Here is a 27,882-nt window from a genome sequence, read left to right on the forward strand (position 1 = left end):
TCTCTATAGGCTGTCTCGTTGTTGTCGGCGATCAGGCCGACCACTGTTGTGTCATCGGCAAATTGAATGATTGTGTTGGAGTTGTGCCTGGCTGTGCAGTCATGAGTGAACAGGCAATACAGGACGGGGCTGAGCATGCATTGTTCTTAGTGTTCTTGGGCACAGGCACGATGGAGGTCTGCTTAAAAGATGTTGGTATTACAGTCTTGGGCAGGGAGAGGTTGAAAATGTCAGTGAAGACACTTGCTAGTTTGTCAGCGCATGCTCGCAGTACACTTCCTGGTAATCCATCTAGCCCTACGGCCTTGTGAATGTTGACCTGTTTAAAGGTCTTACTCACATCGGGTGTGGAGAGAGTGATCACAGAGTCTTCTGGTACTGCTGGTGCTCTCATGCATGTTTCAGTGCTATTTGCCTCGAAGCGAGCATAGATGTAGTTTAGCTCGTCCGGTAGGCTCGTGTCACTGTGTGGAGTATAGGTGGTCCAGAGTTATTTTCCCTCTGGTTGCACATTTAACCTGATTTAAGTTTCCCTGAATTAAAGTCCCCGGAGCGCCGCCTCTGCGTGAGCATTTTCTTGTTTGCTTATGGTGGAATACAGCTAATTCATTTCTATCTTGGTGCCAGCTTCTGACTGTGGTGGTATGTAAACAGCTACAAAGAATATAAAGGAAAACTCTCTCGGTAGGTAATGTGGTCTGCAGCTTATCATGAGAAACTCTACCTCAGGCAAGCAATCATCAAATCAAATTGATTTATATAGCCCTTCTTACATCAGCCGATATATCAAAGTGCTGGTACAGAATCCCAGCCTAAAACTCCAAACAGCAAGCAATGCAGGTGTAGTTGCACGGTGGCTAGGAAAAACTCCCTAGAAAGGCCAAAACCTAGGAAGAAATCTAGAGAGGAACCAGGCTATGGGGGGTGGCCAGTCCTCTTCTGGCTGTGCCGGGTGGAGATTATAACAGAACATGGGCAAGATGTTCAAATGTTCATAAATGACCAGCATGGTCAAATAATAATAATCACAGTAGTTGTCGAGGGTGTAACAAGTCAGCACCTCAGGAGTAAATGTCAGTTGGCTTTTCATAGCCGATCGTTGAGAATATCTCTACCACTCTTGTTGTCTCTAGAGAGTTGAAAACAGCAGGTCTTGGACAGGTAGCACGCCCGGTGAACAGGTCAGGGTTCCATAGCCGCAGGCAGAACAGTTGAAACTGGAGCAGCAGCACAGACAGGTGGACTGGGGACAGCAAGGAGTCATCCTGCCAGGTAGTCCTGAGGCATGGTCCTAGTGCTCAGGGCCTCCAGGAGAGAGAGAAAGAAAGAGAGAGAGAGAATTAGAGATAGCATACTTAAATTCACACAGGACACCGGATAAGACAGGAGGAAAACTCCAGATATAACAGACTAACCCTAGCCCCCCGACACGTAAACTACTGCAGCATAAATACTGGATGCTGAGACAGGAGGGGTCAGGAGACACTGTGGTCCCATCCGATGATACCCCCGGACAGGGCCAAACAGGCAGGATATAACCCCACCCACTTTGCCAAAGCATAGCCCCCACACCACTAGAGAGATATCTTCAACCACCAACTTACCATCCTGAGACAAGGCCGAGTATAGCCCACAAAGCAATGGCTCGAGACTTCCTTAGAATTCGTGCACCAGCTGTTGTTTACAAAAATACATAGACCGCCACCCTTTGTCTTACCAGACGCCTCTGTTCTATCCTGCCGGTACATCGTATAACTAGCCAGCTGTATGTTGATATTGTCGTCGTTCAGCCACGACTCTGTGAAGAATAAGATGTTACAGTTTTTAATTTCCAGTTGGTAGTTTAATCTTCCCAATAACTCATCCATTTTATTATCCAAAGATTGTGTGTTTGTGAGCAGAATTGAGGGGAGTGGGGGTTTAATCGATCGCCTCCTTCTCCTCAGAAGGCAGCCCGCCAACCGGCCTCTCTTTCTCCGCCTCCTCTTCGCACAGATCACTGGGGTCGGGGCCTGTGAAAGAAGAAAAAGCATTCTGTTAGTCCGTGGTGAGTAATCGGAGTCCTGACGTCTAGAAGTTATTTTCGGTCAAAAGAGAGGGTAGTGGCAACATTATGTACTTCTTAGAGCTAGGAGGCAGTATACTGAATTTCTGCCTGACTGACGAAGCCCAAAGTAAACTGCCTGTTACTCAGGCCCAGAAGTTAGGATATGCATATAATTGGAATTAGATAGAAAACACTTTGAAGTTTCTAAAACTGTTAAAATAATGTCTGTGATTATAACAGAATTGATATGGCAGGCGAAAACCCGAGGAAAATCCGTCCGGAAATTGTTTTTTTTGGAGGTCACAGGCCTTTCCAATGCAAGTCTATGGGTCTATATATATAAATAGCTCCCAGATTGCAGTACATATGGCCTCCACTAGATGTCAACAGACTTTATACAATGTTTCATGCTTGTTTCTTGAAAAATGAACAAGTAATAGTAGTTTTTCCAAAGGGAGCTCAACAGGAAAAGTAGGCTTTTGGCAAACACGAATGAGGGCGTGCTCTTCGTTATTTTCCTTTCCTATTGAACACGGTTCTTTCCGTCTGAAATATTATCATTTATTTACATAATAGAGTACCTGAGGATTGAATAGAAACATTGTTTGACTTGTTTGGACGAAGTTTACCGGTAGCTTTTTGGATTCCTTTGTATGCATGTTGAAGGAGTGGATTACTGAAATCAATGACCAACTAAACTGACTTTTTTGGATAGAAATAATTAATTTATTGAACAAAACAAACATTCATTGTGTAGCTGGGAGCCTTGGGATTGCCAACAGAGGAAGATCTTCAAAGGTAAGTGATTTATTTAATCGCTATTTATGATTTTTATGAAGCCTGTGCTGGTTGAAAAAGTATTTTGATGTGGGGCGACGTCCTCAGATAATCGCATGGTATTCTTTTGCTGTAACACCTTTTTGAAATCTGACAACACCGTTGGATTAACAAGAAGTAAAGCTTTTAAATGGTGTAAGACACTTGTATGTTCATGAATGTTTAATATTATGATTTTGTCATTTGAATTTGGCGCTCTCCAATTTCACCGGATGTTGTCGGAATTATCCCGCTAGCCGGACACCAAGCCCAAAGAGGTTTTAAAAAATAAGTTACAAACAACGCAGATTGTGTCCTACCTGCGATATTGATTTGAACAGGTGTGCCAAAATTACGCTTGACACAATTGCCACATCCTAGTCTGAAGTAATACATGTCACCAGTAGGCATGTTGTCCCGGATTATAGTACAGTCTTTCTGGTTCATGTTCCCAGATGGACTGGAGCCTACTGTGTTCGTCTTATCTGTTCCCCCTCTCATTCAAATTGTGTTACATGAGTGAGATTTTAGGTAGGGATTATAGTCCAATTATTTCAAGTAACCAAGTGTAAATAAGCAGGGAACGCGCACACATGATCCCTTCAGAGCCTTTATACTCTGAAGCATCAAGGCTGTCCAATCTGCACAGAGAACACCTAAAACACACACACAGCAGCACAAGTCTTTATAGAGTTCGACTCATTCAACTAAACAAAGACCGCATTTTGTATGTACTGTATTTCAACACAAGTTATCTCTGTAAATCAATTTTTCCAGCTGGGTGACACTTTATTTACGCTCAACATAGGACATTGTTAATGTCTTCAAGTAACCTGTCTATCACCTCTTTGCATTCATTTCTGTAGCAATGAAATGCTTTGAAAGGCTGGTCATGGCTCACATCAGCAACATCATCCTAGACACCCTGGACCATCTCCAATTTGCACACCGCCCCAACAGATCCGCAGATGACGCAATCTCTATTGTACTCCACACTGCCCTCTCCCACCTGGACAAGAGGAACAGCTATATGAGAATTCTGTTAATTGACTACTGCTCAGCGTTCAACACCATTGTACCCTCCAGGATCATCACGAAGCTAAGGACCCTGGAACTGAACACCTCCCTCTGTAACTGGATCCTGGACTTCCTGACGGGCCGCCCCCAGGTGGTGAGGGTAGGCAACAACACATCCGCCATGCTGACCCTCAACACTGGGGCCCCTCAGGGGTCCCCCTCCTCTACTCCCTAATCCCCCACAACTGCATGGCTGCACACAAATCCAAAACCATCATTAAGTTTGCTGACGACACAACGGTGCTAGGCCTGATCACCAATGACAATAAGAAAGCTTATTAGGTAGGGGATCAGAGACCTGGCAGTATGGTGCCAGGACAACAACCTCTCCCTCAACAAAGGAGCTGATTGTGTACTACAGGAAATTGAACATGATTTGACAAATGTCAATTTAAAAAATGTATGTATAAGAATGCAGTAAGTACAGAAATTGTTTGCTCAGTTGGAAATAATATCCAACTAGTCAGTGAAAACTGTGTGTAATTTGTAGTTTGTGACAGCAACTATGCGAGCTTACTACAGTATTGTAGACACTATGTCCTGGAAACTTTGTTGATTATAACAACTCCTATGTGGCTTGTGAGCATCAACGTCCAGCATTCTGTAGCTCAAACACGCAATGTTTAACAGGGGTTAGTTAGAATTACAAAACGCACCAGCATCACGGTGGAACTGTATTAACCTCCATACAACACATAGCCCAAATCATATAGCCTCGTACGAACCATTGTTTAGGACATGTGTTTTACCTGTCATCAGGGGCCAGTTTTTCAAATTGATTCATCTGGATTTAGAATGGGATCAATGATCCTATCCAATTTTTTTCACAGAAAAAACAGCCCGATCAATCTGATCCTGGATTGCAAAAAAGCGGATTACAGAATCCGGATCATTCTGATCCAGATTAAAACATGTGAAACTGGACCCTGAGATTTGAACTCACAACCTCTGTATTTGCATTTGCTGATCTTTCTGCTGCCCCACAAAGTCTGTAGTAAGCTCAGAAGACCTCTACATATTCATTACCTATAATACTGCTCCCGAGTGGCACAGCGGTCTAAGCGGTCTAAGGCATTGCATCTCAGTGCTAGAGGCGTCACTACAGACCCTGGTTTTATTCCAGGCTGCATCACAACCGGCCATGATTGGGAGTCCCATAGGGCGGCGCACAATTGGCCGGGGTAGGCCGTCGTCCGGGTTAGTGGTTGGCCGGGGTAGGCCATCATTGTAAATAAGAATGTGTTCTTAACTGGTTTACCTAGTTAAATAAATAAATTTAGCAAAATAGTTCATCTGACTATTCTGTCATCATTGATTTAATTTACTTAATTCAGCAATTTGAGGGTTTTCTGTATTGTTGTCTAATGTTGGTATTATTATGTTTTAATGTTGCTCCTGAATCACTATGATAAATATAATTTTCCTTCTGTGTAATTTTAACAGAGCTGAGACTTACTTTGAAGTACTAAGTGTAGGAATTGAGTCAGACATTAATGGCGACATTTGATGGTTCCAACGGAGATGGCAGCATCGCGACTAGCTCTTAGAAAACTGTACCGTATTTTGTTTTTTATGGACTATTGTTTATATTATTAGCTCAGGAAATGTTTTGTGTCATTACATATAGCCGGAAAGAACTATTGGATATTAGTAACTCACCAGAACTATCAGTATTACGACCAGGAATACGACTTCCCTGGATCATTTCCTTTGTTCACTCTCCCAGAGCAATGGAACCTATTCCAGAGGCCGATCCAAAACATCGCCGGCGGAGAAGAGGTGCTCGAGGCGACCTGATGGTTTGACTTAGGAGGCGCGCACACCACCCACCGCTTCCGTGTATATTACTCACTAATGTTCAGTCTTTGGATAACAAAGTTGATGAGCTACATGCAAGGATTTCTTTCCAGAGAGACATCAGGGCCTGTATCATACTTTGTTTCATGGAACATGGCTCTCTCTGGATACTCTATCGGAGAATGCTGTTCATCGACTACAGCTCGGCATTTAACACCATAGACCCTGGGTCTCGACCCCGCCCTGTGCAACTGGGTACTGGACTTCCTGACGGGCCACCCCAGGTGGTGAGGGTAGGCAACAACATCTCCACCCCGCTGATCGTCTACACTGGGGCCCCACAAGGGTGCGTTCTGAGCCCTCTCCTGTACTCCCTGTTCACCCACGACTGCGCGGCAACGCACACCTCCAACTCAATCATCAAGTTTGCGGACGACACAACAGTGGTAGGCTTGATTACCAACAACGACGAGACGGCCTACAGGGAGGAGGTGAGGGCCCTCGGAGTGTGGTGTCAGGACAATAACCTCACACTCAACGTCAACAAAACTAAGGAGATGATTGTGGACTTCAGGAAACAGCAGAGGGAACACCCCCCTATCCACATCGATGGAACAGTAGTGGAGAGGGTAGTTTTAAGTTCCTCGGCATACACATCACAGACAAACTGAATTGGTCCACTCACACAGACAGCATCGTGAAGAAGGCGCAGCAGCGCCTCTTCAACCTCAGGAGGCTGAAGAAATTCGGCATGTCTCCAAAAGCACTCACAACTTCTACAGATGCACAATTGAGAGCATCCTGGCGGGCTGTATCACCGCCTGGTACGGCAACTGCTCCGCCCACAACCGTAAGGCTCTCCAGAGGGTAGTGAGGTCTGCACAACGTATCACCGGGGGCAAACTACCTGCCCTCCAGGACACCTACACCACCCGATGTTACAGGAAGGCCACAAAGATCATCAAGGACAACACCCACCCGAGCCACTGCCTGTTCACCCCGCTATCATCCAGAAGGCGAGGTCAGTACAGATGCATCAAAGCTGGGACCGAGAGACTGAAAAACAGCTTCTATCTCAAGGCCATCAGACTGTTAAACAGCAACCACTAACGTTGAGTGGCTGCTGCCAACACACTGACTCAACTCCAGCCACTTCAATAATGGGAATTGATGGGAAAGGATGTAAAATATATCACTAGCCACTTTAAACAATGCTACCTAATATAATGTTTACATACCCTACATTATTCATCTAATATGTATACGTATATACTGTACTCTATTATCTACTGCATCCTTATGTAATACATGTATCACTAGCCACTTTAACTATGCCACTTTGTTTGTTTACATACTCATCTCATATGTATATACTGTACTCGATACCATCTACTGTATCTTGCCTATGCTGCTCTGCACCATCACTCATTCATATCTTTATGTACATATTCTTTATCCCCTTACACTGTGTATAAGAAATTAGTTTTGGAATTGTTAGTTAGATTACTTGTTGGTTATTACTGCATTGTTGGAACTGGAAGCACAAGCATTTCGCTACACTCGCATTAACATCTGCTAACCATGTGTATGTGACAAATAAAATTTGATTTGATTTTGATTTGAGTCAGTAAAGCCAGCAGGATTCTCAGTACATCGCGCAGACAGGAATAAATATCTCTCTGGGAAGCAGAAGGGCAGAGGGGTTTGTTTCATGATTAACGACTCATGGTGTAAGTCTAGGAACCTACACAAACTCAAGTAAGTTTGTTCAACCCGAACTGGAATAACTCACTTTTAAATGCCGACCATATTATCTCTCAAGATAATTCTCCTCTGTCATCACCATGGCTATTTACATTCCACCTCAAACCGAAACCTCGATGGACTTCAAAGAACTTCACTGGACTCCACATGCAAACTGGAAACCACATATCCTGAGGCTGCATTTACTGTTGCTGGGGATAATAACAAAGCAAATCTGAGGACTAGGGTGCCATAATTCCATCAACATATTGACTGTCATACTTGCAGTACTAAGGCTCTCAACCATTGCTATTCAAACTTACGGAATGCTTACACAGCCCTCCCTGTCACAACTCCGCCGAAGTCGGCTCCTCTCCTTGTTCGGCGGAGTTCGGCGGTCGACGTCACCGGCTTTCTAGCCATCGCCTCTCCATTTTTCATGTATCCATTTGTTTTGTCTTGTTCCCTGCACACCTGGTTTTCATCCCCCAATCAATTCATATGTATTTATTCCTCTGTTCCCCATCATGTCTTTGTGTAGGATTGTTTTGTGTTTTGTGTATTTTGATATTGTGGATATTGTTACGTGCATTACTTTTTGTCTATGTTCCGTGTTTTGGGCACATTTTATGTTATTTTGTGCTGTCATTTTGATTGGAATAAAAGTGTGCTTGTTCACTACAATCTGCTCTCCTGCACCTGACTTCAGCAAATCTGACCACGAATCCATCTCGCTCCTCCCGTCCTATAGGCAGGAACTCAAACAGGAAGTGCCCGTGCTTCATACTATTCAACGCTGGTCTGACCAATCAGAATCCACACTTCAGGATTGTTTTGATCACATGGACTGGGATATGTTCCGCGGAGTATGCAAAAATAATCTAGACGCATACACGGATACGGTGACTGAGTTCATAAGGAAGTGTATAGGAGATGTAGTACCCACTGTGACTATTAAAACCTACCCAAACCATAAACCGTGGATAGATGGTAGCATTCGCGTGAAACAGAAAGCGCGAACCACAGCATTTAACAATGGCAAGGCAACTGGTAATATGGCAGAATATAAACTGTGTAATTATTCACTCCGCAAGGCAATCGAACAAGCTAAACGTCGGTATGGAGATAAAATGGAGTCGCAATTCGACGGCTCAGACACAAGATGCATGTGGCAGGGACGACAGACAACCACAAACTACAAAAGGAAAACCAGCCACGTCACTGAGACCGACGTCTTGCTTCTGGACAGGCTAAAACCATTCTTTGTACGCTTTGAACATAACACTGTGCCACCGACCCAGCCCGCTACCAAGGACTGTGGGCTCTCCTTCTCCGTGGCTGACGTGAGTAAAACATTTAAATATAATAACCCTTGCACGGCTGCCAGTCCAGACGGCATCCCTAGCCGTGTCCTCAGAGCATGCGCAGACAAGCTGGCTGGTATGTTTACGGGCATATTCAATCTCTCCCTATCCCAGTCTGCTGTCCCCACATGCTTCAAGATGGCCACCATTGTTCCTGTACGCAAGAAAGCAAAGGTAACTGAACTTAATGACTATCGCCCTGTAGCGCTCACCTCTGTCATCATGAAGTGCTTTGAGAGTCAAGGATCATATCACCTCTAACTTACCTGCCACCCTAGATCCACTTCAATTTGCTTACCGCCCCAATAGATCCACAGACGATGCAATCACCATCACTCTGCACACTGCCCTATCCCATCTGGACAAGAGGAATACCTATGTAAGAATGCTGTTTATCGACTATAGCTCAGCATTCAACACCATAGTACCTTCTAAGCTCATCATTAAGCTGGAGGCCCTGGGTCTGAACCCTGCCCTGTGCGACTGGGCGGGGCATGGACACAACATATGCTTGTGCAGGGGACCAGTGTGGTCTCAAATGAGTGGACAGATTTATAATGTTTCAGAGGCTACAGATGCCACAATAATCATGATGACACACAACAAATACTACAAAGAGATACATCTGGGACTGAGGAGATGTAGTCTGACACTCTTTTTTTGGTTTGGGACCTGTGCAGGATGCAATTGTGCAACCGTGGGTCTCAGATATACTGTTACACTGTTCCACCCAAATATGTATATTTTAATATACTTACTTCCATGTCGTTTTCTTGATCACTGTTGTTGAGTGTCAGTGCTGTTTAGACGATTCATATTTGAGCTGGTGGTATTCTAGATTGTATTTTCACCAAGTAATGTTTATTCTTATTACAAAAGCAATTGAACAAATGGTAGCAACATTATATCAACAGAGACGATGGAATTAACACTGATTGCCATAAATATACAGTATGTATTTCATTTTTACAGATATGTTGAATATCTGAACATGAGCAGCTAATATTTCTGCAAAAACAACCCCTACAAATTCCAGCTCCATTTTTACAAAAACCTTTTTTTTAATTATACAAAATCCACATATAATCTCTAAGAAATCTCCAAAATCTTTTAAAGGTTAAACAAATTTGTTGCATATTAATTATTGTTTTTCAGTAAATATAAACATATTTATTGACATCCACACAGAGAAATCAGAAATGGGAATAGAAACTGTCACAACTTCCACCGAAGTCGGTTCCTCTCCTTGTTCAGGCGACATTCGGCGGTCAGCGTCACCGGTCTTCTAGCCATCGTCGATCCACTTTTGTTTTCCATTTGCTTTGTCTTGTTTTCCTACACACCTGGTTTTCATTTCCCTCATTTATTGTTGTGTATTTAACCCTCTGTTTCCCCCATGTCTTTGTGTGGAATTGTTTGTTGTAAGTGCACATGTTGACTGGTGAGCGACGGGTTTTTGTACCCATGTTTTCGTTATTCTTGATGCCATTGGTTTTGCAATTAAACTGCTCTGGCTATTAGTTCTACTCTCCTGCGTCTGACTTCCCTGCCACCAGTTACACACCCCTTACAGAAACAGAAAACACAAACAGGCCAAATATGTCATTGAAACTACATTAACACTCAACGAAATTAGATGTATGTAGCCAGTAAGCACATCTCTCACATTATGTGACCACAGGTAAAAAATACTGCATGTGGTTCTGTCGTTGTCTTTCTTTATACATGTAGCACTTTCAGCAACCATTGCTAACAATAATCAGAGTCAATAATTGGGTTCCATTATAAAAGCTTCCTCAGTTTCTGTAGCAAAAATAAGTAGCATTTACTGTACATACTGCATTTATCTACATAATGGCTTGAACGCTAGTCAGATCATGCACATGTTGATGGAAAAATAAAGGTTTACCATGCCAACAAATGTCATATAATTAGATGTGCATACATTATTTTACTAGCGATGAAGCGGATAATGCCCAAACAGTCTTTTGATGTTCATGAGAAGGGTCTAATGTGTCTATGTGTCTGATAGGGTATAGACGCGAGTGACGGTTAGGCTGTTGAAGTGTATAAAACAATCAACCAATTATGTCAATTAAGTCATTTTTATTACATTTCAGTTTCAACTATACATTGAATCACAATATAAATACATTCAGAATATTATATATACGTGCATTGTTTTTTACACTTTCTACTGAAAACATTTCACTAAACTGCAGCTCTGTGGGCTATACTGCAGTAAGCAAAGGCTATATTTGACCAAACAAACATATGCTGATGTGAAAAGTAATGTGAAACTGCAACGAGGTTACTAACCTCTTGCCAATTTAATTTTGGTTTGATAAAACAGGATGTAGATGGACAGTTTCTTACACATTACCCCCAGTGAAATGAAATTAGGTAACAAATTGAAAATTATATCAAGATGGATAGTCTATAGCAGATGATGTGGTAGGCTTGTGGGTAGAGTTTACTGGAAATGCATTACAGTCTCCCTGGTCTACAGTAGAAAGTGCTGCATGTGTACACTAAAGAAAATCCTGTTGTTTTTTCAGTATCTGGCAGTAACCATCTGTAAGTTACTGTAAAAAAGCTACAGTGTGTTACTATAAATTAAAAATAAACAGTACGTTACTGTAAAGTGTAAAGAACAGCAACACTCTGTCTGTGTTGGTCCTCTGTTTTCTGTCACAAAGCACAACCCACTACATCATCCTCCCCTTTGTTATTTTCAAACAGGAAACTCACTGAGTCTGACTGAGCCTACTTGGCCAATATCTTTTCTAATGTTAGCTTTCAAACGCACTTTCGTTTATTTTTGTTTCCATTTTTATGTTAATAGTATTGCTGCATTCAATGTTTTGAAAATGTTAAAGGTCATCATTATGGTATGAACAATTACAAAGGCTACAATAAAGAACAATAAGGTGGGCTTTATTTGTTGAAAGAAAACATCTATACTTTCATGAAAAGTAATATGTCTTTGTTAAAGTAAAGGCCTGCAGTAAATTCATAGAAATACAAAAATGCAAGGAAACTCGAGAAACTGCAAAAAATCTAGATCAAAATCTCAAAATACATGAGAAACTGCTTAACATCTATACCAAAACACAACAATGCATGAGAAACTTGAGAAATGGCTAAATATATACATACAGTGCCTTGCGAAAGTATTCGGCCCCCTTGAACTTTGCGACCTTTTGCCACATTTCAGGCTTCAAACATAAAGATATAAAACTGTATTTTTTTGTGAAGAATCAACAACAAGTGGGACACAATCATGAAGTGGAACGACATTTATTGGATATTTCAAACTTTTTTAACAAATCAAAAACTGAAAAATTGGGCGTGCAAAATTATTCAGCCCCCTTAAGTGAATACTTTGTAGTGCCACCTTTTGCTGCGATGACAGCTGTAAGTCGCTTGGGGTATGTCTCTATCGGTTTTACAACGCCTATTCCCCCTCAGGAGATGGCATGGGTCCTCAGATCCTCAAAATGTTCTACAGCTGCACCATTGAGAGCTTCCTGACTGGCTGCATCACTGCCTGGTATGGCAACTGATAGTCCTCCGACTGCAAGGCACTACATAGGGTAGTGAGTATGGCCCAATACATCACTGGGGCCAAGCTTCCTGCCATCCAGGTCCTCTATAGCAGGTGAAATTAGTGTTGGAGAATATAACACATTAGATCTGGTAAAAGATAATTTTTGTGGTTTTTTTTGTACCATCTTTGAAATGCAAGAGAAAGGCTATAATGTATTATTCCAGCCCTGGCGCAATTTAGATTTTGGCCACTAGATGGCAGCAGCTTATGTGCAAAGTTTTAGACTGATCTAATGAACCATTGCCTATCTGTTCAAAATGTTGTCTCAAGAATGCCCAAATGTGCCTATTAATACAGTTTCAAGTTCATAATTGGGCACTCTCCTCAAACAATAGCATGGTATTATTTCACTGTAATTGCTACTGTAAAATGGACAGTGCAGTTAGATTAACAAGAATTGTAGCTTTCTGCCAATATCAGATATGTCTGTGTCCTGGGAAATGTTCTTGTTACTTACAACCTCATGCTAATCACATTAGACACCGATCCCTTTTCTGTTCAAATGTAGGTCAAGTGTCCTTACCACTCTTTATCACTGGGATATGTGTTTCCGCATTAATAAAAGGACTGATGTGTGCTTTAATGCTTACTCAAAGTACCATCTGTAAAGACTGTTAGTATATCACTAACATGTTTGTGATGTAAACACACAGAACATATTATATGAAAGCGGCAGGGCCGTCTCAAATGAAGTAATTTCAGTTTTAACTTGAGTATTTAAATGGATGGGCTTCTTTGCACAAAGTGCAACAGTCAATAATATTTTTGAGAATGATTAAAATCACAAGAGGTTTCTTTGATATGGGCTTTCAAATGAGAGATATTTCTATGGTGACCTTTTAGCACTAAATTACTGTTATGTTCTTTTTCAGGAAGTGAAAAACTATTGACTGATTAAATAATTATTCTGGCAATGGTTTGCCTGTACATCATAACTTTTGGGGTTGGATTGTACAAATTCAGACAGTAAGTTTATGAATATTGTAAATACACAAGTCAATATATTGAATCATTTCAATATTTATTAACTAATTCATAGTATCACTGCTGTAAATATGTTTTTCTTTCTCGCCAAGTCCTGCACTGTTCCTGTATATTGGTGCTTCATGGTTTCATCAACATGGCTTCAATGGGAAGTTCAGTATTTTACAACTTGATGGTTTCTCACCCTAAAAGTAGTCTATGGCCCAGGAGAAACAGCAAATGGTTCTTTAAACAGACACTCCAAACTTCAGCTAACTTTAGCAACCGCTAGGAGCTAGCTAACAATCATTGGAAGTGGTAGGGGTAAATGAGCAATGTTTTTAAAAGAAACTCAATATTTGGTTTGATATTACTTAAAGAACATCCCTAAATATGTTTACAATTGGATATATTTAATAGCCCCACTATTGTTATTTACTGCTGCTCTTTAATTATTTGTTATTCATATCTTACTTTTTGGGGTGGTATTTTCTTGAATATGCGTCGTTGGTTAAGGGCTTGTAAGTAAGAATTTCACTGTAAGGTCTACACCTGTTGTATTCGGCGTGTGTGACAAATAACATTTGATTTGAATGCTACTTGTGTGCAAAGTATCTAAAACAAAATAACCCAGACCTTTATTTTGAAATGTTGTTTCTATCCTTGTCACGGCAGATTTCCTCCTCTTCCTCTGAAGAGGTGTAACAAGGATCGGACCAATACGCGGCGTGGTAAGTGTCCATGGTTTTTAATGTGAAAAACTGAACACACATACATATACATATATATATATATATATGTGTGTGTTCAGTTTTTCACATTAAAAACCATATATATACAAAATAACACCGTGAACTGACACCGAAACAGTCCCGTGCACCCAAATAATATGGCTGCCTAAATATGGTTCCCAATCAGAGACAACGATAGACAGATGCCTCTAATTGAGAACCAATCTAGGCAACCATAGACATACAATTTACCTAGACAGGACACAGCCCCATAAACTTACAAAACGTCCCCGAGACAAGTCAAAACACATAAATCCCCCATGTCACACCCTGACCTAACCAAAATAATAAAGAAAACAAAGATAACTAAGGCCTTTAACATGGGCCCCAGGACCAGTGGAAGCAAAATAGCCCATAACAAATACCCTCCATATATGACAGTAGGTATGGGGTCATTTTCTGCTTATGCACTCTCATGTCGATGCCAAACCCAGCACTGGTGTGCATGGCCAAAGAGCTCAATGTTTATGTAATCAAACCAAAGCACCGGTTCTAAGCCAAATGCCAATGAGCAATCTCCAGGCATTTACATTTGTTGAACGACATGAAAATAGAGCTCTTTGGCCATGCTGGGTTTGTCTTTTTATTTTTGTTTTTATTTGTCTGACTGAGAAAATTAGGAACTTTCAGAGCTGTATGTGTTAATTCACAAGTTACATTCATCATGGCACAAATGACTGTAAATGTATCTGATGTAACACTGTTCCACCCAAATGTATTTTGACACACTAACTTCCATCTAGTTTCTTAATCATTGCTCTCAGTATCAGTGCTGCTCAGCTGATAAATAATTTAACAGAAACAATGTTTGTCACTCGCAGAGTTCTAAAATCCCACGGCAAACACTACCACAAAGGAGCTTTTTTACACGTTCTGCTTTTACAGCAATGGCAACTGAATCACTACGGGCCAATTAGAAAAGTATAAAAGGGCTAGGATTTAGGGATATACTTAGTGATGTGTATTCATGGGTGCCAAGGGAAGCCAGGCTTCCCAAAAATGTTTTACCAATAAAATTGTTAGAACTTATCTTTCGTCTCTCTGTTTTATAATTTTCCTACAATTCGCAAGAGGCTGAATATATCTCACCAGACAAAGCATCCTAGCGAGCAAAACAGCGCCCCTCCATCTGTCTGATGCTGTCTGGTCCAAACGAGTATGACATTACTGCCGCCTGTTGCATTGCATGGAATGCAAGGAAAGCCAGCAAGCATTTGGCCTCCCTTGATTAAAAAAAAAGTATACAAAAATTTGCCAATCAGCGTTGAGCTAAACAGCGAGTTCAATTGTGAATGGTCCTGGTGCATCAAAAAAAAGTGTTTAGGGAAGCCAGCTTAGATTTTGGTGTCACTCCTATCAAATCACATTGAGAGCATACGTCATTCACAGAAACTTAAATTGTTGCATCTTGTTGTGTTGTCCTCCGGTGGCTAGATAGCTAAAGTTGTCCCTTTGCTGAATTAGACATGGATAGAGATAAAGATTTGGACTTTTACTTAATTCTCCATACTTGCCAATGATTATAACAGTGATTCTGATCCAACCATTAATTCATACATTGTTGTTTCCTTGGCCTTAGAGGATGGAAGTTAAATATGTAGCTGATATAGAAAGCTAATGTTAACTTGCTAATGTTGACCATGAATGGAAGTCAGGCTAGCGAGAAAACATTTTAGCCAGGTAGTCTAGGACAACAAAGAATAAAAGTGTTGACTGTTTCATCAACAAGTAGGGTGAGTCAATATATTTAACTTCTTGAAATAGCATGCACCGACACACACACACACACACACACACACACACACACACACACACACACACACACACACACACACACACACACACACACACACACACACACACACACACAGAAATCAGAACCATGGACAGCCACATCAGATTTATCTTACCTTGATTGGACTAAATACTTTTTCTTTTACTTGTCACTGTATTAGACTAAGAATAGAAGATTTGATGAGGTTGAAATGTTGAAGTTGAAATGGTGCTGGAATAGTGGAGGCAGCTCCTGTTTTCTTTGCGACTTGTGGTAACTCTCCGTGGTTCAAAATCAATAGTTGTTTAGTGGTCAGAAAATTTTGGAAACATTCACTTGCTTGACCCTGCTGTAGGTAATGTAACAGTTTGTTGCATGTAATATGCTTGGTTTGTGGACTTCACCAGACAGAGGTTGCTCTCTGGTTTTGTGATGATGCAAAGGTGCGGTTGAATTTATTTGGCCCATTTACTGTAGACTTGATCAGCCATCTCACTTTGTGGATAACCTATGCTCCTCACGGAGCAAAAGGTTAAGTGAAGTCATCTCACTCTAGTCAGGTGAGTGAGGGCGTTCAAAAGCTCCAAGATCTTGGTCTCCAGCTCCAAGGCTTTGGCTGTGTTCTCTCCTTCCACTCTCTCACCATTCTCCCCACCTGCTCCCACCCTCAGCCCCTTCAAGATGGAATGTAGGGCATCTGCGATCTTCACTGAGTCCATCTGGTCCCGGTCATCCCGTATCTCCTCTACCCAGTCCTAGTTTGTCCACAAAGTTCCCAATGATCCGGAGCCCTGGCCGTCGATGCTCCAGCTCCCTCAGCCTCCTCTTCCCCACCTCCCCAATGTCATTCCCCACGATGCTGGGAAGGAGAAGATCATAACAGGTCAGACAGGATATTATCATAGCAACAACTGTGAAATACACAAGATGGCAGTATGTCAACACCCATTGTAACTTCAGAGAAAACTTTCAACCTCAAATCAAAGTGTATTTGTCACTTGCACAGCATACAGGAGATATAAACAGTACAGTGGAATGTATACTTGCAAGCTTTTCCTCAACAATGCAGTAATACTAAGTCAGATAAAATAAATATTACAAAAAAAGATAACACATCTCTCTCTCTCCCCTTTCTCTTACGTCAGCGTTTTCAGAGAGGTGTTCTTGCTAGGCAGTTGACAATGTTCTCTGTTCCTCTCTCTGTGATGCCAGTGGTGTCCAGGTAGAGTTCCTCCAGCGTAGTGTTCTGCTCCAGGGCATTCTACATCTCCAGAAACCCTTCCGAACCCAAGTTGTTACCACACATACTGTACAAAATAGAGGAGTCAAGAGTTCAAGTGTGAGATAGAGGAACTATGAAACAGTGTTAGAGATGCAATTGTTCTTTTCAGAAATTGTTCTTTTCAGAGTCACTTACAACAGCTTTTTCACCTGACACTCATTTGATTTCAACACCTCAGATTCCAGGATGGCTGCCTCCCTTTCCTGGCAGTTATATCGCAGACTGAGAAAAAATACAAATAATAGTTACCTACATGAATGATTTAATTGCTATTCTTCTCATCAGTTTGTCCCTGTTAATGATCAAACATTTGCAACAGGTGGTGCAGAGCTGTGTCACACAATAAAAATGCAATGAATACTCACTAAAGAGATTCACAGCGGTGTAATATCAGAGCTAGCCTGCTAAGACCTCTGTTTCCGATGTTGGAGTATCCCAGGTTGAGCTCCTTGAGCCTATGTGGGGAGAATTGCAACACATAGTGTTACGCTGCACAGTCAACCACTCAGTTTAATCTTGAACAGGTTCAGAATCCGGATCTCTGCTGTTGACTTCCTTCATGTGCAGCTCCATCAAACAGTGGAGCAGGTTCTGCGCTGTCTGATTGGCTAGCTGCCTACCCTTAACCGACTTCTAGAACCAGATACTCAGCCTGGTGCGGATATCCTCCCCTTCCAAGCCCACCTCCATAGGGGCCAGCACCAGCCCATCCAACTGTCCCCCCAGCCTGGTCAGGAGAAGCACCGTAGTCTGGTCCAGGTGGAGCTCTTGGCTCAGTAAGGGAGTTGGGGAGGTAGAAGGTGGGAGGGGATCTCACCAAAGCACCAGAAGTCCAGAGCCCGGATGATGTGCCCCTACTTTGAAAGGTTGATCGCACAATACAGAGCGGCCAGATGCTCCTGGACGGTCAAGTGGAAGAAGGAAAACATCTCCACCCTCTCCTCTTTCAGAGGCACCAGGATCTGACTGAGGAAGGTGCTCTGTATATCTACTGGCGTGAGACCATAACATTCCAGCTCCTGTATGTCAAACATGATCATACTCTTTAGAAGGTTTTCGTACGCTAATCTCCCCAGGTTTGTCAGCTGTTGCCTAACTAGAGAAAGTACCCCCGATCTGGGGGTGTTCCTCTCCACCTTCCCTTTTAGTGCATGGTGCTTTGCTTGCTGTAAACAGGTAGCAGTAGTAAACCTGATTGACTGTCCAAGGTGAGTTCAACTCTAGAGACCGTGAGTCACTATCTTCCTGACTGGAGAAGAACTCAGCCAAGGCAATATAGATGATATAGCAATAGAGAGGGATGAAGGAGAGCACAAAGAGGTTGTCGTTGTCCAGGATGTAGTTGTACACCTTCTCAGACACCTTGAGGTCCTTGTAGAACTTGGAGGTGTACTCCTTCACCTGGTCCTCCTCGAATCCCAGGACCACGCAGCAACGCTGGAAGAACCACTTAGGGGTGTCAGTGGAAGGCCTGGATGTCAGGATGACAGAGGACTCTGGGAGTAGACTCCCCTTGATCAACGCCATTATCAGCTCTGACACGGTCACCTTGGAGTCCACGCCGATGTCCCTGTCAGGAGCGTTCCAGTCCAGTTGGTATTTAAACTCGTCCAGCCCATCCAGAATGGGCCAGAAGGTCTGGCAGGACAGTCTTGAAGCAGTCTTGAATCGGTCTTCGAGCAGGTCCAGTAAGCTCAGCGGGACTTTGATCAGGTTCAGCTCATGGAAGCGGAGATCGAACACACAGGTGAACTCACGCATGTGCTTCCCCAGCGCCCACTCATAGACCAGCCTCTGCACCGCCACGCTCTTGCCAGCGATGCCCTTCACCTTTACCCGTTTCGGTGGGCACCCTGTGGTGCCTTGGGCGCTCAGGAGGTGGCGAGGGCAGATGCGTTAGCAGGCCTGGTGGGCGTAGATGTGTGCCCATCGACTGGCCAGGGCAAAGTACTCATGCTGGCTGCTGTCAAATGACTCGTTGTCCACAGTCACGAAGAGATCAGTGTATCGGATTGGAGTTGGAGGCCTGCCCTCCCCTCCCCTTTCTGCGTAAGATGTAAGTCATTCTGTACGTTCCCGAAGGGTATTTCTGTGAGCTGAAAGGTGAACTGCAATAGAAGAGAGACAAGTAAATTACACGCAACACATTACAATAAGATACTCAAGTCATATCTAGGAGAAATGTTGCTGCAATTTTTGTATCATGATGTCTTTATAATCAAATATTGATTCAACATTTAATTCAATGTCAGTGTTACACAGTTTGGCTCAACTTTAATGTTATCAACCTACCTCTGAACTGAGAAGATTTTACAATCCGCCAAGGATTCAACTCTTCCTCAACTAAATTATCAAGACAATGATTTAAATTATACATTTCACTCATTTGAAAGATACATTTTCCCCACCTGGGGATTGAATACATTAAATTGTGTTATATTACTGATGTGTGTAAGTTGGGCACACTGGAAAGCATGTTAGTGATAATTGATTAATAATCTCATATCTTTAATATTGATGGTGGAAGATAATGGAATTCATTACCTTTGAACTCAGGGGTCACAGTGAATTTACTCTTGCCTTTGAATAGTTTTGAAATGGGTCTTTTTGCCTTTTTCTTCTCTGTAGAGATAGAGAGAAAAAATGCATTGTTTCTTTGTGAGAAGATGTTAAAGTTCACAGTTAGCCATTGTTGTGCAAATGCCATCTCAGATGGAAACTCAACATAATGTCTTATCACATTGACAGAGTATTTTATTGACTACTATATACCGGCTACGATGAATTCCTTTTCTATCGCTGTGCAAGGATGAGCATGTACGCAAACCGCTTGCCAGTCCAATCTGCTTGCCAGTCCAATCTGCAAGAGTTAAGACCTTGCTTGAAAAGACATTAGAGGCTTTGCCACAGTTCAGTGAATTGCACTTCAGTTGAATATTACAAGCCCGAATTGACTACGTTAATAATTTCCCCGTAACGTCCTATAGTTCAATAAGTCAATCTGACATCATTCTTGGGCCTGCGCAACGGCATTGATTGTGAAAGCCTCCTCTGATTTTGGCCCCTTTCCCAAAACTGATTGTACTGTGCTCCAGTCTACAATCTCACTCCAAATGCACAATAAAGATAAACAAATAAAATAGTGATCTTTTACTTTCTTTGAGTTTTGTCTGCAGTCTGGCTGCTGTTTACCTTTCCAACACAACATTGACAAGTTTTTTTCTCCTGTATAATGCGCTTGAACTGCTTATTTTTTTATATTTACTTTTTAAAATCTCCAAGTAACTGCTTATTTTGCATCTTTAACGGAGTCTTTCTGACATGTATTCATTTTATTCACCTTGATCTTGACCTCTCCACACGTTGTTTTTCATAGTTCTTTTCGTATCTGCAGCTTTTACGTGAAGGACATTCCATGTTGTTGTTCCTGGCTTGTGCACCGACATTATTCAGTCTATTTCTTTAAAACGAGTAATAGGAACTTTGTTGGAAGGTTCAAAACACTGTTCTGTAGCCCACCTCTGAAATGTCCGTGGATAAAATTCAAGTCACATTATTTATTTATCTTATTAATTATTAACGTTCTATTGATTTTTACTATCCACATTATCAACCTCCATTTATGCCAAATTAAGATTTTTCCCTGCACGAATGCAACGGCCTTACAGTTAATAATGAGTTGTAGTCAATGAGAAGAGAATTACTGGTGTGGGGAAACGGCTAACAGCATGAGTGTGAGTCACACATGTCCTCATGCATCTCCTCACACACATAACTGCTGATGTCTCTCTTTCCTTTATATGTCACTTAGGCAATGGAATACTCTGACATCAGGGGTGATGGACCTGTTTTAAAAAAGCTGATTTTAATTAACAGTTATTCGTCTCATACGAGTGTAGGATCATCACTTACTGCATTTTCACCTTGGCCAGTGCACTTACAATGTATTGTAAGCTAATGGGTGTATTATAGGCCTATGTATTACAATAATGCCATTATAAATTATGATATAATATTTTTTACTTTAATTTTACTAGGCAAGTCAGTTAAGAACAAATTCTTATTTTCAATGACGGCCTAGGAACAGTGGGCTAACTGCCTGTTCAGGGGCAGAACGACAGATTTGTACCTTGTCAGCTCGGGGATTTGAACTTTCAACCTTTCGGTTACTAGTCCAACGCTCTAGCCACTAGGCTACCCTGTCGCCCCAATATGAGATATACTGTATTTGAAATGTGTTAGCTTAACTGTATAGTACTGCAAACTATTGGGGAAATTCTTAGTGGTCTTAAAATAAATTCATGACACCGTGACATTATGAAACCAAAACAACTTCCTCCTCGCCTCTTCTTCCATCACACTTTCCTTCCCTCTGTTGTGTCTGTTGAACATGCTTCTAGTCATGTGTCTGGACAGAATGCTCCTGCTGTGTACTGTGATCTTTGGTGAGTTGCTTATGATGTTATATTTAAATGTTTTAAAATGTGCCTAGAAGGCCAGCATCCCGGAGTCGCCTCTTCACTGTTGACGTTGAGACTGGTGTTTTGCGGGTACTACTTAATGAAGCTGCCAGTTGAAGACTTGTGAGGCGTCTGTTTCTCAAACTAGACACTCTAATGTACTGTCCTCTTGCTCAGTTGTGGACCAGGGCCTCCCAATCCTCCCAATCCTCTGGTTAGAGACTGTTTGCACTGTTCTGTGAAGGGAGTCGTACACAGCGTTGTACGAGATCTTAAGTTTCTTGGCAATTTCTCGAATGGAATAGCTTTCATTTCTCAGAACAAGAATAGACTGAAAAGTTTCAGAAGAAAGTTCATTGTTTGTGGCCATTTTAAGCCTGTCATCGAACCCACAAATGCTGATACTCCAGATATTTATTGCTTTGTCGCTTCTTTAAACAGAACAACAGTTTTCAGCTGTGCTAACATAATTGTAAAAGGGTTTTCTAATGATCAATTATCCTTTTAAAACAGTAAACTTGGATTAGCTAACACAATGTGCCATTGGAACACAGGAGTGATGGTTGCTGATAATGGGCCTCTGTACACCTATGTAGATATTCCATTAAAAATCATCCGTTTCCTGCTACAATAGTAACTTACTCTGCATTTCTGATCAATTTGATGTTATTTTAATGGACAAAAACATTCTAAGTGACCCCAAACTTTAAAAGCATACTACCCTGCAGGACACCCATTTAACGTCTGTTGAAGGAATTTAATTCCGCTGTTTTAATTCCCAATTCAAATTAAACACTCTGTCAATTCATAAGGATTTGTAAGACCCTTATTTTATAGGAATGGACAGAGTCCCGGTCTTAAAGTCAAGTAACAGCCTTTATTCAAGAGAGTACTGAGTACATACACATTTTACCACAGGTTATAAACTGAAAATGACGTCAGCGTTTTCTAAATGTTCCGTCTCTTCTTGACACTGGTAGAAAGACTCTATAGCTCTCAAGCCTTCCCTCCTCGCCTAGAGCCAAGGTCAGTCAGTGTAGATAAGCATTCTAGACAGTCTGGAGATAGTTAATTAATTTGTACAAAGGAACAGGCCGTCATTGTTCTAAACTCTTGACTACATTATATTCAATACTGGGAGCAAGAGAGAAAATTCATACATGTACAGTAACATAATAGTATTCGGATTAGTCAGTCCTGAAATGTATACATAATTAGTCATCGTTGATAAAAATTCCCTTAACAACGTCCCATCCAAAAGACAGCACCCTACACAGGGCAGTGTCCCCAATCACTGCTGGCATGCTTCTGAAGTTAAGCAGGGTTGTTCCTGGTCAGTTCCTGGATGGGAGACCAGATGCTGCTGGAAGTGGTGTTGGAGGGCCAGTAGGAGGCACTATTTTCTCTGGTCTAATAAGAATATCCCAATTCCCCAGGGTAGTGATTGGGGACACTGCCCTGTGTAGGGTGTCGTCTTTCGGATGGGACGTTAAACGGGTGTCCTGACTCTCTGAGGTCATTAAAGATCCCATGGCACTTAAGAGTAGGGGTGTTAACCCCGGTGTCCTGGCTAAATTCCCAATCTGGCCCTCAAACCATCACGGTCACCTAATAATCCCCAGTTAATAACAACTGGCTCATTCATCCCCCTCCTCTCCCCTGTAACTATTCCCCAGGTCGTTGCTGTAAATGAGAACGTGTTCTCAGTCAACTTACCTGGTAAAATAATGGATAAATGAAATAAAATAAAAACGGTAGTGTATGTTTTTAGATATGACGAAAATGAGCTGCAGAGCAGTTTCCCCCATTAATTGAGGCACAGGACTACTATAAAAAGAGGGAAAATGACTGCTGCACAATTCTATCCATTCATGGATGGAATTGTGTGTTCAACAATATAACAGGTGAGAAAATAAGTCATTAAAGCACAGAGACCATGTTAGTACAGTAGGATGATGATGCAAGCAAAGCATGTCCCTTCCCCTTTTCTTAATTAAACTCTATTGTGAAATGTCCCACCATATCACGTTGTGTCAGACTGCCCACCAACAAACAGCTGGACAGAGAACGATTATTTTTTATTTGATTCAATTGATGATTGAATGTAATGTGAATGCAAAGTTCTTCCTTCATAGTATTACTTTAGGATGTAGTTTTAGCCAGGAGTGGTTATCTGTTGGATGCTACGTGTTACTTCTGTTCTGTTTTAGTGTGGTGCCACTATTTTGACTTGTACAGTATCTTCTTCACATCTACCAGACAGTGACACAGTAGCACAGTCACATTGTTGCACTACAGGGCTTTAACTTTTGATATAGCTATTGTCTCTCTACTACTTCATCTCAACAGGCTTCTGGAGGGACACCCATGCTGTGTCCCCCGTGCCCTCCATTCCAAACCGTGTCCCTGCCTTGGTAGGCTCCTGCGTGGTCATCCCCTGCTCCTTCACTCCTTCAGCCTCTCATTCCGCCCTGGACAGGCAGGGGAGAGTGGTGGGCGTGAGGTTGCGCTACAAGACTAGTCACATCTCCATCCTGCAGCGTACAGCTTTCAGTACGGAGGACAAATCCACAGTCAACAGGGAGTTCCTGGGCCGGACATCCCTATGGGGAAACACGGACGATGGAGACTGCTCTGTAATGATTGACAGGGTTCACCCGGCTGACTCCAATGTTTATGAGCTGGCGTTGAAGGGCCATGGACAGAATGACTGGGGGAATGCGAGGAGGGTCAACATCGTTGTGTCAGGTGAGAGGGATTTCATCGCACATAATTACATACACTGAGTATACCAAACACCATCCTAATATTGAGTAGCATTCCCCCTTTTGTCCTCTGAACAGTCTGAATTTGTCTGGGCATGGACTCTACAAGGTGTCAAAAGTGTTCCATAGGGATGCTGGCCTGTGTTGACTTCAATGCTTCCCACAGTTGTGTCAAGTTGGCTGGATGTCGTTTGGGTGGTGGACCATTCTTGATACACACAGGAAACTGTTGAACGTGAAAAACCCAGCAGCGTTGCAGTTCTTCACACAAATCGCCTGGCACCTACTAACATACCCCGTTCAAAGGCACATAAAACTTTTGTCTTGCCCATTCACCCTCTGAATGGCACACATACACAATCTATGTCTCAAGGCATAAAAATCCTCTTCCTCCCCTTCATCTACACTGATTGAAGTGGATTTAACAGGTGAAACTCTGGATTCACCTGGTCAGTCCATGGAAAGAGTAGTTGTTCTTAATATTTTATACACTTTAGTATATCTCTTGTTATTTAAGAGAATATCTGTGTCTCATCTCTTATTATATAGAGATAAAGTAACTGCTATCCTTTTCGTCGTTAACATGTTATATAAGTGATAGTTATTTTATATGGCTCATGTTAATACACCAATCTACCAATGTTTACTCAACCTGAGTTGAATTATCCCTAATGCTAATGGACTAAACATTTACTTTATCCCCATTTAGACTATGTTCATCAAGTCAGTTCTTATCTCTCTTTGTCCCCCTCACTGACAAGAGTCCCCAGAGCTCCCAGTGATCAGCGGTGTGGGGTCAGCAACAGAAGGACAGATGGTGTCACTAAACTGCAGCATCAGTTACTCCTGTCCCTCCCAGGCCCCCACCCTCCTGTGGCGGTGGGAGAGAGGAGCTCAGGAGAAAAGCAGCGAGTACGGGGAGCTGCAGGTACTCCAGCCCCAGGGCCAGGGGCCTACACTATGGACCTCTCTCACCTTTATCGCATCGTATCGCATCAAACCCAGAATGAGGTGTGAGGCAGTATATCCAGGAGGAGAAAGAGTATACACCATAAAGGAGCTCCATGTGACATGTAAGTACTTTTCTATATAAAGTTATGATTGTGTGTAATGCTAAGCCAGGGCCCATATTCATAGTGTTTCAGAGTGCTGATCTTGGATCAGATTCTACTTATATATTGTATTTATATAGGTGAGGGGAAGCTGATCCTAGATCAGCACTCCAACTCAGAGATGTTTTATGTATACTGGCCTTGACTGCTATTATATCTCTCCTCTAGTTCCTCCAAAAGGTATCACAGTCCAGGTCCATACCTTGACTGTCCAGGAGGGGTTGAACGTGTTACTGGCCTGCTCCTGTAAAGCTGACCCGCCTGTGACAGAGTACAGGTGGTCATACACCCAACATGGGCTAACTGTAGACCTTCACCAGCGCACACACATGGTCCGGGTGTACAACGTGACCCGAGACATGAGGGTCCGCTGCACAGCCCAGAACCTAATTGGACGGGCAGAGTCCAAATCGACTTCCTTAAACATTCAATGTAAGCATTCTTTACAGTCGATGTTTGATAGATTATTTTGCTTCCAATTTCTGTGTATGGATTTAAACGGTTGCTATTTGTGCAGTTGTACACTTTACATTGTGATACAATAACAATATTTTGAATTGAGAAGCTACATTGTTCTTGAAATGCGGTGTCATAACTTCTAAGGGCGGACCCCTTTCCAGTAGATCCCACGTACTCTAATGTCCCTGATCCTTCCATGATGCTCTCTCTCTCACACCCTCCCTTCTTCTATCCCCCAGACAAGCCTGTCATCCTCCAACTCTCCTCCTACTGTGTTGTGAAGGGGTTGGAGGTTCTGTGGACTCCAACCCCCGGCCAGGCGTAACCTGGAGTGTCAACGGTAGTGTTCCACCATACAGATACAACACATCAGTAGGCTCAGAGAACGGTACACTAACAGCCATGCTGAGGGGCCACATGGACACTCCACTGAGGATAGTCTGCTTCGCCATTAATGCACTGGGCAACGACTCCCACACACTGCTTCAGGCAGAGGACGGTAAGCATCAGGACACCACGCCACACAAGAGAAATACATGGGTGCATCTGAATTGTATTTCCTTGACTCCTCACGTCCTATCTCCTCGCTCCCTTCTCAAAACTGATTGGAGGAGAAGGTCAGAGGAAAGGAACCTCTGACCTTCTCCTTTCTCCTCCAATATATTTTGAGAAGAAGGCGAGGACATGTGGAAACAGGGAACACACAATTGAGATGCACACACATTATACATGGTGTACTTTAGGCAGCATCTGTACTGTGAGTAAAACATGAGGGTGAAATACTAAGCATGAATCGTTCAAGGTCACTAAGGCCTATTCTTTCAGATTATCTTTACAAATGTATGAATGGTTCCTGTAATGTCACTGGTTGGTTGACCTGTTCCAATAATATAGTATAATAATACAGTGCAATATAAGATAAGAAGATAATCTGTTTGAGCAAAAAAAAAGTGGTATCTTTAGTTTACACAGCAATGTTTTTGTTGTTGATTGACAGGTTCTCTGCTGTGGAAAGTGATACCTGCAGTATGCATCTCTTTGGCCACCTTCCTCTTCTCTCTACTTCTCCTGTTCTGCTGTCGAAAGATTTCAGGAAAGTAAGAAACATATTTTCTGAGAGTTGCTTGTCTCTGACTTCTCTAACGTCTGCCACCATTGTGCCTCAATTACTTCAGATGTTTTGCAAACTTGGAATAACCAAATGACACACCAGTACATCAAACATATGTTGTTTCATTTGAGATAACATTGAATAGAATTATGAAAGAGGAACTATTCATTCACATGTAAAACCGTTCCAAGAGGAGACATCTTAAATCTTAAAAGTAGATGTTTCATGATGATGTCCTCACTAATCCAAACTTTTGTCTTCGTCTTCGTTCCTTAAAGACGTGTGCTGACCTGCAGACCTCCGGTGTATCCTGGGGACATGGGTATCTACCAGGATCAGATGCCCCTCTACATCAACTGCACTGAGGTCAACAACATCTACACCAATGGCAGTTACCAGCTGGTTTACCAGAACTGCACCCCTCTTTTCGTCCAGACCAAACAGGTACACCTACTGTTCTGTACCAAAAATATAATTTTGCTTGTAATTGGGTATATTACAATACAATAGCTTTATTATCCATTGAAACATAAATATCCAATTGAATGGTTGATTAACCACATTATGTTGTGTTTCAGACACATCCTATGGGGAGGCGAGGTGGGGAGAGGAGAGGTGGAGAGAGGAGAGGTGGAGAGAGGAGAGGTGGAGAGAGGAGAGGGGGAGAGAGGAGAGGGGGAGAGAGAAGAGGAGGTGAGAGACGAGGAGGGG

The 27,882-nt window shown here is 42.3% G+C and overlaps 1 protein-coding gene and 1 pseudogene across 1 annotated transcript; one reads left to right on the forward strand and one right to left on the reverse strand.

The window, feature by feature from the left end:
• Positions 1-1,920: 1,920 nt before the first annotated feature.
• On the reverse strand, positions 1,921-20,638 carry LOC135519666 (NLR family CARD domain-containing protein 3-like; annotated as a pseudogene).
• A 992-nt stretch (positions 20,639-21,630) lies between these two features.
• LOC135521245 (sialoadhesin-like) lies at positions 21,631-27,835 on the forward strand. Its single transcript, XM_064947166.1, has 8 exons — positions 21,631-21,709; positions 24,074-24,472; positions 25,251-25,562; positions 25,770-26,033; positions 26,300-26,559; positions 27,058-27,157; positions 27,450-27,615; positions 27,750-27,835. The coding sequence occupies exons 1-5, from the start codon at positions 21,655-21,657 to the stop codon at positions 26,383-26,385; spliced, it is 1,116 nt and encodes a 371-aa protein (XP_064803238.1). The 5' UTR covers positions 21,631-21,654; the 3' UTR covers positions 26,386-26,559; positions 27,058-27,157; positions 27,450-27,615; positions 27,750-27,835.
• The last annotated feature ends 47 nt before the right edge of the window (positions 27,836-27,882 follow it).

The sequence above is a fragment of the Oncorhynchus masou genome, chromosome 29 (genome assembly GCF_036934945.1).
Source record: "Oncorhynchus masou masou isolate Uvic2021 chromosome 29, UVic_Omas_1.1, whole genome shotgun sequence".
In the NCBI taxonomy this organism is placed as follows: domain Eukaryota; kingdom Metazoa; phylum Chordata; class Actinopteri; order Salmoniformes; family Salmonidae; genus Oncorhynchus; species Oncorhynchus masou.

Excerpts from the sequence above, each read along its gene's own strand:
- LOC135521245 (XM_064947166.1), top strand. The coding sequence starts at position 21,655 with ATGCTTCTAGTCATGTGTCTGGACAGAATGCTCCTGCTGTGTACTGTG. Across the intron at positions 21,710-24,073 it reads GCTGTGTACTGTGATCTTTG|GCTTCTGGAGGGACACCCAT; the intron begins GTGAGTTGCTTA and ends TCATCTCAACAG. Across the intron at positions 26,034-26,299 it reads GACTTCCTTAAACATTCAAT|ACAAGCCTGTCATCCTCCAA; the intron begins GTAAGCATTCTT and ends TCTATCCCCCAG.